This window comes from Drosophila obscura, unplaced genomic scaffold (genome assembly GCF_018151105.1).
Source record: "Drosophila obscura isolate BZ-5 IFL unplaced genomic scaffold, ASM1815110v1 contig_150, whole genome shotgun sequence".
In the NCBI taxonomy this organism is placed as follows: Eukaryota; Metazoa; Arthropoda; class Insecta; order Diptera; family Drosophilidae; genus Drosophila; species Drosophila obscura.
The window spans coordinates 9,487,552-9,506,001 of record NW_024542736.1 but is presented as its reverse complement, the minus strand read 5'-3'; the positions used below and the strand labels follow the sequence as shown (position 1 = coordinate 9,506,001).

Sequence of the window (18,450 nt, the reverse complement as noted above, 5' to 3'; positions counted from 1 at the left end):
CCACCCCACTCGAGTCTCATCCTGCTTTAACCCTTACAGTGAAAATTTACCACAGAACAGACCCCTCCACTACCCCTTCCCCTCTTCCGAGCTATGCGAAATCCGCGTAGCATTTTTCTGCTCGGCTTTTGTTGTTGTTTTATCAACGTTGACAAATCTTTATGTCGCCTGCAAATTTTTTTGTGTGTGTTTGTTGTTGTTGGTTTTTTTTTTGTTTTTTGTCTGGTTTGTTTGTTGGTTTATATCCAGCACTCTCTCTCTGCCTCTCTTTCACGCTTGCTATTTTTCATTAGAGCCCGTTGCCTGCGGTTAGAACGAATAGCATGAGGGGCTTGAGGGTTTGAGGCAAAGAGGATTTGGATTTAATTTATTTAAATGCTTATCACGAAAGGCTTAAATGTTGTTGCGCTTGTTGCGGCGGCGCCGACGCTCGAAAGCGGCTTATGGAAAAAATGAATCTAACCATCTAAAAGGGGTAGGACCAAACCCCCAAGACCTCCAACCACCCAACAGCCATGCAATGGCTGATTGTCTGAGTCATGTATGGCTTAATTAAAGGCACTGGCAGGACGCAGGACGCAAGACGGCAGCAGCAGCGGCAGGAGAGCAGCCACAAGACAACGCCGCAAATCGGACAAAGGTACAGAGGGGGATGGGGGCGGGGCGGAGGACACAGGATGTCTTTTGTGACTAGAACAAGAACTGGAACGAACAGCAACAACCGCAAAGAAGGGAAAACCTAGAGAAAGAGAAGGGTCGAGCAGGAGGAGTTGGGTTCTGGAGATACTTCGCTTCGACGTTCAATTAATTATTCAGGCGAAAATGTTTCATATCCTGTGTGCGCTGCACACGAAACAAGTTCGACAGCTGCTGTTGACCTTACCTCAAATTGGTTAAGGGACCTCGCCTCCTGTTTGTTTGCTGTGGCACAATTTATGGTTTGCAAATTGTTTTGCACCCAAAAAGGTTAAGCGCCTTCCACCCCCTTCCCGGGGGGGAGGGGTTGGTCGGGCAACACACGGGACGGATGAGTAACATATTTGGTAGCTCGTTGAAAAGTCAAAGGCGGCAGTGGCCGAAAGGTCCAACTGCGGGCTGCTGATGCTGTTGCTGCTGCTGCTTTGCATGCCAAACGAGCCTGAACCTCCACCCCCGCCTCCGCCCTGAAGTCTCAAGGTTGAGGATGGCAGCTCCTGCTGCCTGGGGTTGCCTCCTGCTCCGCCAGAATGTTGTTGATGATGATGATTGTAATCCGGTTTGTAAGTTATGTGCTGCTTAATTGAGTTCACATGCACATGACCTGAATTCTTGATTGCCAAGCCCCACAGACCCACTCCCCTGCTGAGCATCTTCTGCCCAGGATTCCCCTAAAAAGCCAAGGAAAATCCCTTTCTTCTACCCTTACGAAAAATGGGTGTGTGTGTGTGCCCATCAGGTGTTCTGACTGCTGATGAGGCCGCAGCACGTGTTGCCCTCCATTTAAGGGCACAGCAGGAGGAGCAGCAGGAGGAGCAGCAGGAGGAGCAGCAGGAGGAGCAGCAGGAGGAGCAGCAGGAACGGAAGGCAGCAGCAGGGATCAAGGATGTGGCATAGATAGGAGCAGGTTAACCTGCAACTTGATTTCACTTATCCCTTTTGCTTCTTTTCTCTGCTTTTATTACGTAATTTTATAGTTTACTTCCATTCTATCTCTACCTCTTACTTTCTCTCCCTCTCTCTCTTTGTGTGTGGGCGTGGCACCTGCCCTCTAGGTGCTCCTCACGTGCCTCACAGCAGCAGCAGCAGCCGTAGCAGCAGCAGCATGGAAAAACAATCTCTTAATTTTCGTAAAAGCAATTTATGATAGCCACATGGATTGTTTATGATGTCTGGCCATTTGGCTGGAACATTTACGTGAAATCTCGTTCAACCGTGTCCCAGGCAGGCAGGGAGGGAGGGAGAGAGCGGCTCCCGCTCCTGCTCCACAGATAAATGAAACTAATTTAGTGAGGTGCTCCACAAGAGCGAAGAGAATGCTGGCGCAACAATCTAAACAAAAGGTAAGGCTCAAAATCATTTTCCGCAAAAAATTCCTGCCCCCGAAAAGCTGACTGGAACCACAGGAGCTGCCAGGAGGGAGAGAGTGTCGAATGCAGATACTCCTTTACAGAATGGATGTTCCATGGATGGCAGTATATAGTATAGTATATATTTATATTCACAAGTTTGGCAAAGATAGCGTCTGCATCTACTCTATAGGGTATCCCAAAATCTGGACTCATCAAAATTGTTGTACATAAAAATATATGTAAATATATGCACCTGCCTGTGGAGAGACCCTTTGGGGTTTCCTGTCCCTGATGTTACCTTTTACCCAAAGCCCAAATAAACTTAAACTTTTGCTAAACACACACACATACAAATATACAGGAGCGGTAGCAGGGGTAGGCGTGGTCTGCGGTAAGTTTTTGGCTGCTGGAACTTTTTCCCTTGCTTTTTTGGCAGGGATTGCGGGCGGTGTAGTTAAAAACTGTTGCTATTTTGCCAGGCGCCGAAGCCTCGCTCGCCTTAGCATTTGACAAATGTTGGCACAAGACACAAGGACCTCACCAACACACACACACACACACACGCACGCACACAGAGCGAGAGAGAGAGAGAGTCAGACAGAATATGCCATGCTGCTGCTGCTGCTGGTGGTGGTTGAGGTGGTTGTGGCTGCGGCTGCGAGATCCCCTGGAGGCCCTACTATGAGGCTTTTAATAGTTTGATGTATGAGTAGCTCATACTTCTTCTTCAACGTGTGCGAAGTATTCTCCCCACAGCCCCCTGCCACCCACCATTTCTACATCCATTGATGGCAGCCGCACATATGCAAATTTTTCGAAAAAAGGGTTCGGCTTCCGTCTAAGCCTGCCCTGACTGCCTGTGTGCCTTGTGTCCTGTGCTGGAAATTAACACAAATGTATTTAGTTTCTGCCTACCCCCCCAAAAAATGTCTATGGAGGTTTGGAGGTTTAGGGTTTTTGTGTGTGTTTTAAAGGTGCTCTAATGGTTGTCTTGTCTCTGGCCCGTCGCTGTGGGGCTTAACAACTTTTTAAGCTAATTTTAATTCCAGTTGCGTTCGTTTTAAAGTGAGCAAAATGAGTTGTGGAATTTCTCCCACCCACCCCAACAAATACAGGAGATGCATACAAACTCGTGTATCCTTTTGTTGTTGTCGCTGGCAAATAATGAAGACAAGTTCAAAGCAAACATAAATAAAATTGTTAACATTCTGTCTCTAGCTCCCCTCCCTTGCTCTCTTTGCGCCATCGTCATCATCATCATCATCACGCACACGCCCCAACAATTGAATTGTGCTTTTGGCAGCGAGGAGTGAGTGCAAGAGATACAAAATTTCTATATATACGTACATAAGAATGTATCTAAAAATAAGAGAGAGAGAGAGAGAGAGAGGGAAAAGAAATACGCAGCTCTGATGCTGCAGAAGACAAAAAAAAACTTTTTCCTTTTCGTTGGATGGCAAATGAAATTCGCTCGTTTGATGTGAGGCACAACCCAGCCCCCCAAAGTTGGGAGTTTGGGATGCCGATGCTCCTTTTTCAGCTGAATTCAGTTTTTGTATTATTTTTTTTTTTGTGTTCTTTATTTCTTTGGCTGCTTTCACTTTGGGCGTCGCCTTGTGCAATTGTTTGAATACTTTTGCAGCGCATTAAATTAGTTTCGTTTGAGTTAACGTGCCGAGACGATGGCCAGACGGAGGCAACAGAAACAGGACTCAGACTCAGACTGAGCTACAGCCTCAGACTCAGCTACAGCCTCAGACTCAGACAAACTTATAATCATGTCAGTCAAAGGCAACATAAGGGCATTTTTGTTGGTTATAGCGGCAACAAAGTTGAAGCAGACAGCCGACAGCCGACAGTCGACAGAGCCCCAAGCAAAGGCTTAAATGCAGCCATAAAAAATTAACCAGCTAAATAAATAAATAAAATGCCAATGAAAACTATAAAAAAATACAGCAAACAGTTGGTCTGTGGTGCTTGCACATTAATTGTTTCCATTAAAGATATATGATTATTGGTTTAAATCTTAAATCAATATTGCCTGATATTATGCATATTCATTTGAAGCTTCCACGAAGTCTGGCTGAGAGAGCAGCCTTCTCTGCCAGGCTATTAAATGACCAATATGAAAACCCATTGACTTTAATGCGCAGACCAGCACTTTTGCCAATAAAAGTGTCGAACAAAGTCCAAAATACGTTCATAATTCCTGGCACAGCGCCACTTCAACATCCACTTTCCGGGCGACCTTCTACAGCTACTGCTGCAGCTCCTACTCCTGCTCCTGCTAATGCCTTAATGCGCAGCAACAATAAATGTCCAATGCTCAATGAAGCTGAAAGTTGAAAGGCACCAGAAGCTGATGCAGAAGCTGGAGCTGTAGCTGTAGCTGAAGCTGCTTTTGGAAAGCAGCTGAAAAGGAGCTGGCAGACGACGTGGTGTTGAAGTGCAACTATTTGGCTGCCACAGCAGCTCCACCAGGAGGCAGGCCATCCATTGATGCAGCCAGAAGCCATTGAGCTGGTAATTGAAAAGTGAACAGGATTGGATATATCAACAATAGCAGCAGCCAGCACCCAGCACCCAGCACCCAGCCAGTGAGCGAGTGTAAGGCAGCAGCGACTTAAAGCTGTTGACACTCCTGAAGGTTGAGGAGGGCCAAGGATTCTGGTCCATAAGTCTGCGGATTATAAACTTGTCAGATTTGAAGCTTTCAAAGAAGCTGAGCAAAGGAGCTCGCCAACAGAAACACGATTCCTGTTTATATTTGTATTTATTTTTATTTTTATTTGCTACTCTAATTGAAGTGCGCCAAAAACACAGCGCCGAAGTCAAACCCCTCATGGGAAAATTATGCAATTTTCATAATGCTCGCCCCATGATTGAGATCATTTGTTGTAGATACCACACAGAGCGACTGCGACCCTTTTTGTGAGTGCGGCACCAAGGAACAAGGCACGCGGCTGCCTCTCTCATACCAATTGTGTGGTTGAGCAGAGCAGAGCAAAGCGGGCGGCTGTGGCTGTGGCTGTAGCTATGGCTGGGGGGGATTGCTGAGCAATTTTCATAACTTCATTTGCATTTAATAGAAGGGAGATTGCTCTAGACGGGGGCAGTGCTGCTCCTGCTGCTGGTGCGCCCAATGCAAATAGAAATAATAGCAAAAATTAAGCAAACAAAAAAAAATATTTCGTTACTTTGCTTCTAAAATTTTTCTTTAAAGCCGGAACGTGGGTATGGCTGGTTGTGGTGCGAGACGTTTGTTATGGAATACAGTAAACTGTACATGTGTTTAATGGGGGGTACCTTCTAGTCGCGAGACACACACACACACACACATAGACTGTGTATTCTATTCACATTTTGCAGTGTGTCATGGCAACAGCACACGCATGTCACCATCAAATAAATCACTAAACGCTGTGACAGTGTCAAATGTCAGGAAGGGAGAGCGGAAGGGCCATGGCACAGCAGGGCAGGACAGGACCAGAACCAGGAGCCAGGGAGTCAGCAGCAGGATCAGACTTTGGAGCGGGTAACGGGTTTACGGGCAAGCGGAACGGGTAATGAAGGGGGGCGGACTGAAGTGGTGTGGATTGGATTCCGGAGAGCAGTCGTTCCGGTGCCCAAAAAAAAAAAAAAAGCGAAACACCATCGGATGTTTGTCTCAGTTGGTAGGCGCACGGGGACAATGACCGTCCTGCCCAATGCCCCTTCTTCCTTTTGGCTACTCCACCCTGTAGCCTGTCCGTCCCAGCCCCTCTGTGCCCGCTCTGTGCCCCCCTGTTACCCTTTGCGCTGCGTCGCGTCACTTCATTGTTGACATTTAACGTGTTCGTGTTTGGCGTGACAAGTGACATGCTGCGCCTGCGACAACCTGACGGCCGCCGTCGCTGCCGCCGTCGCACTCCGACTCCGCGCGACCAACTGTTGAGGTCTGGGGCAGGGTTCGGGTTCAGTCCCTTTGGCACCCCCCCCAAAAAAAAAAGAAGGGTTGACGCTGTACAAAAACGTTGGCTGGAACAAAAGGTAGCGTATAATTGCATAAATATGCAAATTAGTGAGCGAAACGAGTGGCAAGGGATGGGGGTGGCTGCCTGGCAGCCTGGCAGTCAGCTTGCCTTGACGCATTGTCGCCCCCAATGTCAACGAGTGTCGTCTCACACAGACAGACAGACAGACAGACAGACAGAAACAGACATACAGACATACAGATGGAGAGACAGACAAGACCTCACACTCATGCACCACACGCACTCTTCACTGTCACCCCAACCAGCGCGCTGCAGCGTGTCTGTCTGTATACCTTCAGGATGTGCGAGGCGCTCGAGCAAAAATCTATAGCATACTTTGCAGCTGCCCGACTGCATCCGTTTCCACGTTCCCCTGCAGGGCCCTGTGTGTGTGTGTGTGTGTGGCATATCAATGCTGCAACGAAAATGGTTATAGAAAGGGGGGTACTGGTTGGTTGGAAAAGTATTTGCAGCCGTTGGCATTTTGCATGAACGGAAATGTGTCTAATTTCAATACAAAGTGACTTTGTCAGTCCCTCTGTGAGGGCACTGTGTGGGGGCGGGCACAGACAATTCTTCGTTTGTCTTTGTGCAATTGCACTAACAAGCGACACATGAATACACTCAAACACTCACACACACACAGACATACTGCAGTGGAAACACTCAAATAGTCAGGCATGCATTACCTTCATTTGGCAACAGTTTTCATTTCCATTTCAATGCACAAAAGGTGCGCTCAGGTTGTTCCAAGTTCAGCAGCAGTAGCAGGAGCAGCAGTAGCAAAGAAGTTTCCCAGTGTGAGGGAATATTTTTCCAAGCAGAATAATAAAGGGCACAAAAATAAGAATAAACGAATGGTGGAGGTTGGCAAATACCCAGCTGCCTGCTGCCCAGATTGAAGCACTTTTCATATGAAGCCTTTGGCATACCTCCTCCGATCAACTGCACTGCACGGGTACCCCATGGCTGCCAAAAGGGCATATCAAAAGGGTAAACAAAATGTTATTTATTGAAAATTGTTATAGACCCTTCCCCCAACCGCCAACTACAGCACCCCCTAACGACAAGAATCTTAATTTTGTTCGCAAGTTCCTTTGGTGCTTAAAGGAAAGAAAGAATTCCCTTTTGGCATGTCCCAAGGGCGGGACAGGAGCGGGAGCGGCGCACTTGAATCCACTTTGGTCTGAGCGGCGACGGCGGCAACATTATGACAAAATGTGCATTTAAGTGCAACATTTATGTAAAATGTGCGTCTGGCAAGTTTCGCCTTTAAAATATGCACAAACATTTCAGGGGGTAGCACAAGCGGAAGGGAGGAAGGGAGGAAGAAACTCTCTGCCAAAAGACGTTGAAAAAGCGAAGCTCAAGTTTGGTGACGAGAGCATTTTGTAAGAACCCGAATTGAGGGGGCAGGCTGTGTCTGTGGGTGTGGCAGTGCTGGGAATGCCGCCTCGTCGGGTGCAAAAGTTCAGAAATTAAGTTTGCTGACAAACGTTTGTTCAACGCGGGATGGGGTGGTGCTGTGGGGGGAGGGTTGGCAACTTTTTGGGGAAGGCGCATTTCTAAACTTAAATAAGCGCAACTTGTGCGCCCGTGCCACATGTGCCGCCACTCGCTGGGGCTCCGTCTCCGTCTCGGGCTCTGCAACTTTTCTAATGCAATTAATTTCTGCACTCAACAAGAGATGGGGGATAAAATGTGTCCCAAGACTGTGAGCAAAACTTTTCAGGGTGCTCTGTTTTTCGCCAACCAACTTGGCGCAACGCACAAATTAGTGTAGCAGCAGCACCAGTAGCAGCAGCAGCATGTGGCAAGGCTCTGTTCGTAGTTCCTGGTTCCTGTTCCTGGTTGGGTTACTGCTCCTAACCATAATGCATGTCATAATGGCAGGGGCTTCTCTCTTCTCTACGCTTTGCTTGCCTGGGGAAGTTCAAATGGAAATTTGTCACACGCACAAATTGTTGATCCTGCCCCTCGCCCCACACCCACACCTGCTGCCTGCTGCCTGGCCTGGCCTGGCCTGGCTCCAAACTGCATTCTATTTGATGTAATTTAAATTTTTAATTAAGCACGCAAATTGTTTTTGGTGGTTTTGGCAAATCTCTGACAGATTTTTCGTGCCTGTTGTCAACGCTTTTTGGCATAAATTGTCCCTCTGTATGCGAAATGATAATGAAAATGTTTAAATATTTACCACAATTTGTAACGACAATCAAAGCACACACACACACACACACTGATACAAAAAAGTACACAAATAGACAGACAGAGAGAGAGAGAGAGAGGACAAACAAGTTTTTGGGTTTAGTTTTTAGTTTTTGAAAATTTGTTAGTGGTGGGGTAAATTTTGCAAAAATATCTAATCTACATTAAAAATGATGAAAATTATGAGAGTATACGGAGGAATGCAGATGAGGGAAAAGTCGAGCTATGTCTTGTGGTGAGGGGTGTGCAGAGAGAGAGACAGAGGAATACATTGATGGAACATCGATTGAAACGATTGAGGAAACGATTCAGGGCCAGTGGCTGATCACACTTACCTAGAACGAGAAGAAAGAATAAAAAGGAAATTAGTTTAGAGGCAAGCATCAATGAACATATTTACATAATTATATTAGATCAATTAATTATAATTAAAGTTTATTTAAAATTTAAAATATTTTAGGGAATCGGGAATTATTCTCAGTGTACTTTTCATGGTTGTCCGTGCATGACAAATTGACTATGAAATTATTCTCAGCTTGTGATCATTTGCTGGCTGACTTTGCTAGTCCGCTAGTATTCCATCCCATTGCTTTACTCGCGAGTAAGTGAGAGAGATTCGCTCAGAGGCGCGCTGCGACAAGAGCTATCGTGCAAAGTTGTCCCAGGTGTTGCTGCTGAGTGCGAGTGAGAGGCAAATGTCTGTCCATCTTGCCCAGTTGCCTATGCTATTGCTGTACATGTGCTATGGTTCGTGGAGAGAGTGCGTATTAAGAGCGGCGCTTCGCTCAGAGAGGATCGTAGAAAAACGATAAGAGCTCTGCTTGGTATTGACAAGTGCGAGTGAGAGGCAACTTGCTGCCCATGCATTGCGTTGTGTAAACAAATGCCAACCCAGAGAGAACCCATCACAAAGCGAACATCTCAGCACCAAGGAATTCCGTAATTAATTCAAACTTGCTCCTCCTTAAACCTCCTTAAAGTTAAAACCTAAACTGGCTTAATATGTATTTAAAATCTAAAGATTTAACGTTTATTTGCAGATAAACTAAAAAACTGTTGCAGAAAATAAGAAAAATGGACAATAAATTGGCAAAGGCAATGGCAATGGCGTAATTGCTCACCTACGGCATAAATCTGACAGGCTATATAATTGGCCTTATCCTTTCCACCGATAAACAATAAATATAGCTTTTATAATTAACTCTTTTGCATCTCTCTGGACGGTGCCCACTTACCCCCTCCCCCATTCATTTGGTATTTGCTTAAAATTATGAAGCAAACCAGTTTTGCGTGCCACAAAATATTTGCGTGTTAAATGAAAAACAAGCATATCACAGCATTGCCCAGGCAGCGGGCGGGAAAACCTATGGAAAACCACCAGACATTTCCAATCCGAAATCCAATTCGTGCTAGACACAAAAATATTTGCCTTGCATTTCTGCCAGTTTAATTTCGTTATTTTTTGTTTTTTTCCCCCCTCATTCAATCTGCTCGTTTTTCGAAAGTTTTTGGAACATTTTTATTATTTCGAGTTGGAGGTTTGCATTCGTATTCGCGGGTTTGGGTTGGGGGGGGAGTTGGGTTGGGTTTTTGGTATTTGTTTGCGGTTTCTGCGGCCAGCATTTATATCATATTTTTTTTTTTTTTTTTCTTTTTTAAATGTTTTTTTTCGGGCTGGTATTTTGTGTGTGTGTGTGTGTGTGTGTGTGTGTGGCAGGAAATGCGCTGGCGGCGATACAGAGTTTCAATTCGTGTATGTTAATATTTATGTTTTGATTTCAAACAACGCGCCACCTCTGAAATATTAATGAAATACAAACACAATGTTAGCCTGCCACACACACACACACACACACAGAGGCGGCGACGCCCACTCTCGGAGGTACATAGTGGGGATATGCAAATAACGAGACGACTGCGAGACATTGACAGGGTAAGCAAACACCTGGCTCGCCCTCACCAAAATGCTCTCGCCCTCGAAATGAAGTGCTTGCCAGCGCTTAGAAGTAAAAGATATCCCCCCCAGAAAATATATATGGAAGCAGCGCCTTGAAAAGCTGTCTATGAAAAACTTTTTGTGCAGTTGGGAAATTTATGCTAAATCTATGGGAAAGTCACTGCCGCCCAAAAAAAGATAATCAGCAGCAAACGAAAACCCTCAACGTAAAGGGAAAGCCAAGCACTGAAGTTTTAGATACTCTTGCAGGCATGGAATAATATGAAGATACTTCTTGGAGCTACCCTCTATGAGAAGAAGGAATTCTTCTGCTGCTGCAAGCTTCTGCCCAAAGTAAAAATACCCTCTAAAAAGGGTATACCAAAAGCAGAGCGTATGTAAGGTTCACGACTTGCTGCGCCCATAAGTATGCTGCGTATTTTTTGGTGGTTGAATTTACGCCTCGCCAGCGAAGAGTTTCGCCTGCCTCGAATAACAAATATTTTATTTCGAGATTAACGCTTGTCAGGAGCCCCAGTGCCTGGCTCGTCCTCTCCATCTTGCTCTCTCTCTCTCTCTCTCTCTCTCTCTTTCGTTTCTTTTATAAATGCAAAAATCGTGAGTGGCGTCGCACATTTTCCATTTCCAATTCGGTTTGTTGCACTTTGTAGCCAAACGAGAGGCAGAGAGAGAAACAGCTGCCAGGAGCCACACCTAAGTCCTGCCTGCCATGTGTCTAAAAAGGGGAGTCCGCTGAATAGTACAGTGTCTACATACATACAATATATACTCGCACACACATACATATATATACATATATATATAAATTTGTGAGCGTGGGACAGGCAAATTTAGCTGCAGGCCAAACAAATGACAAAGCAACGACAACGACGACATCGGAAGCTCGTCCTGTGAGCCTTGGCAGCCTGGCAGCTGAGCGAGTGCTGGGGGTGCTGGGAAAAAGTAAAAGTGGCAAAAGCAAAACCGCCGCATCCTCGCACACGTTTTATTGATTTTCTTCGTTCAGCCACATGCCGCATGCCACATGCACATGCGTCGCTGTGAATCCGGCTCCACTTCAGCTTCCTTTTTCTCAGCAGTAGCTTTTTTTTGCTGCGTATTTCCGGCGATTAAGCCGAGAGCATGACGGCGGCATTGCCATTTGTTTGTAAATTATTTAATGTTACGCTTAAATTTTCCGGCAGGAGCAGCACCAAAGGCTAACTGACTCCAGCCACTGACAGCAACAGAGAGACAGTGAGACAGTGAGACAGAGAGGAGCTGCAGCAACAGCAGCTTTCGAAATGTCTTTGAACTTTTGTCTCGACTGGACAGGGGCAGGACAGGGACATGGTCCAGGAGGCAGCCATAGGAGATGCTTTCGGTTTCGGTTTTTATTTTTTTTTGCGCCAGCTGAATGTGTCCTCTGCCGGATGGTGTCCTTTTAACTGCTAGTGTCCTGACCAGTTCCAGTTTCCACCGCCAGCCCCGATCCAGCCATCCCCTGCACAGTTGGAGCGCTTATGTCTTTTGTTGTTCCCTGGATTTGCTTCTTCCTTTGCTGGCTGGCTGTCTCTCTCTTTCTCTCTCTCTCTCTCTCGAGTGGTATTTAACATTATCTGCTTGAGTACATGTTGCGGTATTTGCAGCAGACAACAGCACACCAGCCACCAGCAACCAGCCGCAGGGACAGCAGCAGCAGCAGCAGGGAGGCATGTGGCAGTGGCAGTGGCAAGGACAAGGACACGCCGACATTTGCACTCCCATTTTTAGCCAGTGCCGCGAGACCCACCATGGTGGGTGTTTGGCTGGGTTTTGCCTTCTTACTTTGCTTCGTTTTCTCTCTTTTATTTTCTTCCTTCTTTTACTTTTTTTTTGGTGTTTTTTTTTTTTTGCATTTGCCATGTCTGCGTTTCCGTTTACAGCTACAACGCAACGCGCTGCTGTCGCCATCTTTTTTGCTTGCCCGAGCAAGCCGCTTATCTCTGGTTATGTTTTCTTACATTTTTGCCCATTGTTTGCTTTTGATTTGATTGTTGGCAGTGCTTTGGCTCTCGTACCTCGTACCTCGCCGGTGCCGTCTCCCCTCTATTTGTGAGAGGAGCTCTGTGCTAACTTTTAACGAAATGTCTACAAAGGATCAAGCATTATGTCCCGCAGGAAGAGAAGGATACACGAGTATGTGCGCCTGGCTCCAGCTCTGGGGGGCTCTGTGGATTGTCTGTCTGCATGTCTGCATGTCCGTCTGTCTGTCAGAATCACAGCACAGCATTCCCCGGCATCATTTTCCGTTTGACTAAATGCACTCTCTCTCCACTTTGCACTCTCTCCCCCTGCCTCTCTGCCTCATTCGGAATCCGCAATCTGCCAGCGGCATTCCTTGGGTTCATTCTGCTATTGCTCCTGCTCCTGCTTCTGCTTCTGATCTATCTCCTTGGCTGGCACTCTCTATCTCTCTGTCTCTCTCTATCTTTGTCTTGGCTGCATTAAAAGCTAATTAATTATGTCTTCAGCTAGCTAGTTAGTCAGTGTTTGACATCTTGCCAGTGATTTATATATCGTCCAGCGCGCACAACACGCAGAACACAGAAGCACGAGCAACAGCTTCTGATTGAAAATCTCTCACTCTCACTCTCAGTCTTGAGAGATTTTTGCTGTCAAAAGTCGTCTTGGATTTCAATACAAAAATAATAATTTACAATTTATTATGGGATATATATATTCCAGCGACATTTGACACCGTTTTGTTGTCATCGAATATGCAAGCAAATTTGTTTCCTTTGCAATAAATCTTCTTTGGTTGCCCCAGACAGATTGCTGGGATTTTCGAGATATACATATATCTTGGGCGAGTGGCAGATATCGGATGGCAGTGGAATGAAATAAAAAAGCCGTCTTAAGGGATTTGCAGGGGTTGTAAAATATACAGAAAAAAAAAGGGAAATCCAAAAGAAGGTGAATCCAAAGCAAACAGATCGCCCAATTAGCTGAGGTTTATGGAACCCCAAACGAGAACCCCCTCACAGCACAGAACTTTTTCCTACCTCTACTGCGGAAAATGAGTCACATGCACAGAGAAAGGGAGAGGAGAGAGAGAGTGTGGAAAATGTCAACTATGTGTCATGGATTTTCACTCAAAATCCAAACAAGAAATGTGAAAAATGTGCAGTGTATTTTTTTTGTTATGTTGGTTGCATGTTCTTGGCTTTCATTACGTTGTGTTCTTGCTACGTTTTTACTTGACTTTTTTCTATTTTTTGTTTTTTTTTTTATTACTTTATTTGCAGTCGCATAACAAGGAAGAGTCGTGTCGTTGTGTAGCATAAAATTCGTGTCGGTGGCAGCAACAAAACGTAGAAAATGGCAATTTCATGTCAATTGTCAATAAGCTGCAAATGAAATGAAAACATTATATGTACGACGATATGCTGTGCTGTTTCCTGTGGAATTCTTTAGCTGCTGCTGCTGCTGCTACCATTTGTTGTTGCTGCTGCGTTTTTATGAGCTGTGTGGGGAAAGACAAGAGCGGAACGAACTCCAATGCTGAAATATGCTGGAATTTATGCATATTTTATGTTTTTTTTTTTGCGAACAACACAGAGAAAAGTGTGCAGGCGGGGTAAAAGTGGGGCAAAGTAAGGCACGTAACACGCATACGACATGTGGCTAGGAGGGAAAAGGTGTTTTGTTCTTTTTCTTCTTGTCTTTCTGGCAAAGTCATGTCAAGTGCGTGTGTAAATATCAGCCATAAATGGTTCGCAATCTTATCGGACCAACTGACTGACTGAAACTGATGAAAGATGTTGAGTTTGTGTTCGCATTCGCATTCATATTCGTTTTCGTTTGTTTATTTATTTACTTAGTTTTTAAATAAAAATCACAACCTGCCACACTTGAAGCTCAAGACAAACACACTTCATTTCAACCTGAAGCGGCGACGGAGGCTGAAACTGAAACTGTGGAAAGGCAAGGCAAGGCAAAGGAAAGGGTTCACACAAAAAGCAGAGACAACACTTCAACTCAGGGCAAGTGCCGCCCCGCCAGACAGAGAGCAGGGAAGAGAGAGAGGTGGTGGTAGTGTGGTACTGGTCTCTGATGGTGCTTCATGCGCCATTTGGCAGACAACAAGGGGCACAGAGAACCATCATCAGCAGCAGCAGCAGCAGTAGGGGCTGGGTAGCAGCATCAGCTGCACTTGAAACAGCGACGCACATGTTTTAGACTCTTTTGCCACTTCTATGGACTCCGCTCAGCCTCCTCCTCCTCCGCCTTCCTCTATCTGCCACACACTCTCTTTCGCTCTCTCTCTCTATTTTCCTTTCCTTTTTTTCTGTCCATTCTCTCTGTGCTGCTGCTGTTGCACTAATGAAGTCTCAAAGGCGCGATTAAAAATGTAACTTGTGCACAAGAAAAAGAAACACAAAGATGAAAGCTTTGGGGCCCACGTAAACCGAGGCTGGCAATACCCTTTCTATTTACAGAATTCCAGCCCTGTCGAATGTGATGTTGTACCTCTCTATGCTAAAGAGTATTCAGCATGAAAAAAAAAACTACTCTAAAGAGGACATGCAAAACGCAGATAAAAAAGCAAACACGCCGATGGCCAGAAAGCAGACAGCAGCAGGAGCAGCAGCAGCAGGGGCAGCAGCAGCATCAGGCAATGGTGGCAAAAATGGGTGGGAGCTTGTTGTGGCGTTGATGCGCTGCCAAAGTGCTGCTTCAACACTTTCAGCAGAACTTTCAGTTGGTGAAGCGATGGATGGGATGGGGCTGCCCCACCGTTCCAGCTGCTGGCCAAAGCCAACTTCAAATGAAGTAAAGACAAAAAGCTATAGCACATTTATCACAAAGTCCCTGGCAGTGGAGTAAGGGCCCGCTCCCGGCTGCTCCTGACTGCGGGGTCTGATTGGAAGTTTGTTTTAGCAGTTTGGGTGCTTAGTGGTTTGGCGGCAAGGGTTTTAGGGTTTACGATGCGATACCATATGATATTGTTGTGTGCCTCGGTTCCTTCTCTACTTCTACGGTTCTTCTTAGAGCAAGTTCCAGAAGTTCCTTCCTCTGATATTATTCCTTGCTGTTGTTTTTTTTTATATAGATTGTGCGACAAGCAGGCATGACATTGAAAAATTTATTGCACGCTTGTGAGTGGGCCAGCATAGAGACTGAGAGAGAGAGAGATGCAGCGAAAGGGAGAGTGTGTGAGGTGGCCAGGTCTAGGGGTTCCAGCCAGGGGTTGTGTCAATGTCAATGTTCAGGCGCCCCCAGCGGGGTTGGATAACTCTCCTTCTCTGTCTGGCAGTCTCTTTATATATGCCTTGCTTTTTTTTTTTTGCTGTTGCTGTCTAACATAGAAGTTTTCCATTTAACACCTCAAAGAGGAGGGTGCCCTTAGAGGGTGGGTGGGTGTTTGGGTGGTTGGTTGAGAGGGTAGCTTACAGCCTGAAATGCAATTAAAAAGTATATTCCCCCTTCTGTTTTCTTTTTACTTATTTTTTTTCTCCATGTTGAGCTCTTGACATTTGCGTGATAAATGAAACAACAATCAGCAGATGAGATAACTTCTCTCTCTTATCTAGCTCTCTTTCTCTCTATCTGCATATCAACTTCCTGGCTCCCGTTTCCACTTTCCCCGCTTTATCCTCTTTCAACGATTTCGTTTCCTCTTTCTCTGGGGCCCGGAGCCTCAGCTGCTAAATTACACAAAATTTTTATTGTTGCCCCTCCATTGCTCGAACCTTAAATGCATTGACTGTGAAATTCGCAATCCTTTCACACACAGGCGCACAGACGCACTGACATATACAAGCACCCTTTCACACGCACAGATACAGATACAGATACATATACTCGTACAAGTATATTTCACGCGCCAACGCAAATTTGAAAGCGAAATTCCATCCTCACACTCCAAACTACTCCTCGCTCCCCTCTCTCTCTTTCCGCACCCTTTAAGCCATTCTCTATTTTGCGTCCCTCTTGCATTGTACCCTTCTGACTCAAAGGGGTATACGAATTTTCATCAGAGATTTGGCAAAAAGAAGTATTTTCGTTTGCAACGAGTCTGCATGTTAGATTTAAGCCCTTAATTTGACTTTCAGTAGTAGCAATGGCAGCCATAGAAAGGCTTTGCTGGAGTTAAATTTTAAATCTGTACTGTTCAATAACTTCTTCAGCCGATAAAGGGTGTGCCTAGGGTATTTTATGCTTCGGATTTTTACTTTCCTTTTCCGGCGTTTTTGTTGTTGTCTATTTTTCGGCATTTAAATGTTTTACGGGTGTCGTTTCGCTTCTCTCCTCGTTCTCGCTCTGTTCATTCATTTCATTTGTTGGGCACTGGGATCCCGTTGCTGTTTCTCTTACTCTTCCTGTTCCTACCCACGCCCAACCTCTTGATCCCACCCCCCCAGCGGCCTGTCTGTTGTTTGCGCCTCTTCAGCGGGTTTTAATTGCGTTTGTATTACACAACACACACACACACACAGGAGGCAATGGCAATGGCACTGGCAATGGGCAATGGAAATTTAAAGCATTTTCCAACCACCACCCCGCCAACTCATGGCCAACGCTTGAGTTATTCTGCCACCCTCCACATTCTCATCCTCATCCTGCTCTTGCTCCTTCTGTGCTACTCCAAAAGTTTATTATATTTCCAGTTTGAGACTGATTTTTCCCGGTAGCTGCGCTTTTGCCTCCTCCGCTCACTCGTTTTTTGCTAAATTAACTTAATTGTTTTTGCATGGAATTAATTTCATTGCATAAATTTTCACCTTCTGAAGGAAGGATTGTTGCTACTCCATTTCCACCCTCTGCCCGTGGCCCGTGGCCCGTGTCCCGTGTCCATCTCCCCCCACCTTCTTCTTCATCTGTCAGCTTAAAGTGTGAAATGCGGCACCTCTCGAATAATTTACAAGCGAAAGCAACATTTTTTGGCCTGCCACTTGAGCAGGCCATACAATTAATTATTATGTGGCAGCAGCGGCATGGGCGGGAAGGATGCACGATCCACGTTCTGTGTAAATATTTAAATGTTTCCAAATTAATGAAAAATACATTTCTCAAATAGCAAAAATATTATCTTAGGGTCGGTGGTCTCTGCCCTGTCATTCTGGACAGCATTTAATGAGTTCATTTATATGCCGCATTTTACACTTAAGCAGCTTTTGGCCATCTGGATGGATGCAACGTCCACATAATCCCCGCCCACCCCCACCAACTATTTTTTAATGATTTTTTTCTGTGTGGTTTCTTTGTGCGAATTTTTAAGTCTTAATCTTTAGCTAATTTGCATAGATTTTGGTTTGAAGGATTCTTTTTTGTTTAATGCAAAATAAATGAGAAAAAAGATTTAGATCATTTGTGTGGATAAAACGGAACGTTTTCCAGTACGAGAATCTCACTGGGAAGAGAGTGAGAGAGAAGCTACTCTGCCTATACCGCTAAGCTACTCTGCGAAATGGTTAGAGAAAAAGTGGTAACAAATTTAACCAAGCTTTTTCCCTGCCTCCCTTTGGCATTTGCTCTCCACATACAATAATTTTCGCTTAGATGCTCCAATAACTCTCGCTCATTTGTCTCGATTTGTGCCAAAGCATAATTTCAGTTTATATGCCAACAGCAATAACAAAAAAATAAATAAGCAACGAAAATCCAATTTCAAATGCTTTTCAATTTATATTTTACTTGAGCTGCTGATGACACGCGAGGCGCCCACAAGCGATATACCGAGTGAATGTCCATATAAATAACGTGTACGAGTATGTGGCAACAACAACAACAAATAAAAAAAAAAAAGAAAAGGAGAAACCTGAGCTTTTGGCAAAGTTAACAAGGATTTAAAAGGTTTTTGCTGTCAAGCGCACACACACATACCCACACCCAGCCAACACAGGGATATTTTTCTGTAAGGATGTGCCGCAATGCAGCTGATAATGAAGCAAAAAATTAAACATAAATAAGTCGCGCAAATTGTCAGCCACACACAAGGGCACACACACAAGGACACACGATTAAGATCCTTAAGAGACATCCCTCCATATACATGAAGAAATATTTTTTAGCAGGGGCTCATTTCCCAACCCCACCGAACCCTCCTCGTCCCGTCCCGTCCGTAGCGAATTTTGGCTTACTAAATTTTCATTTTGTAAATGAAATTTTTTCTTCACTCGCCTTCAGACTTTGTCTTTTCTTGCCTTCCGTCCGCACGCCCTCCCGTCTAGTTTATTTTCCTTTTCTTAATTTTTTTTGT

The 18,450-nt window shown here is 45.2% G+C and overlaps 1 protein-coding gene across 4 annotated transcripts in view; it reads right to left on the bottom strand.

Moving 5' to 3' along the window:
* Positions 1 to 18,450, bottom strand: part of LOC111069397 (sterile alpha motif domain-containing protein 5) — a 163,632-nt gene that overhangs the window by 29,960 nt on the left and 115,222 nt on the right. Inside the window, exon 3 of one of the 4 annotated variants that reach the window (XM_022359453.2) lies at positions 8,512 to 8,604. The exons of the other annotated variants lie outside the window; for them this stretch is intronic. Coding sequence (XP_022215145.1) covers positions 8,578 to 8,604 — 27 coding nt within the window. The 3' untranslated portion in view covers positions 8,512 to 8,577. Of the gene's footprint in view, positions 1 to 8,511; positions 8,605 to 18,450 lie in introns of those variants that run through there. 4 annotated transcript variants of the gene reach the window in all.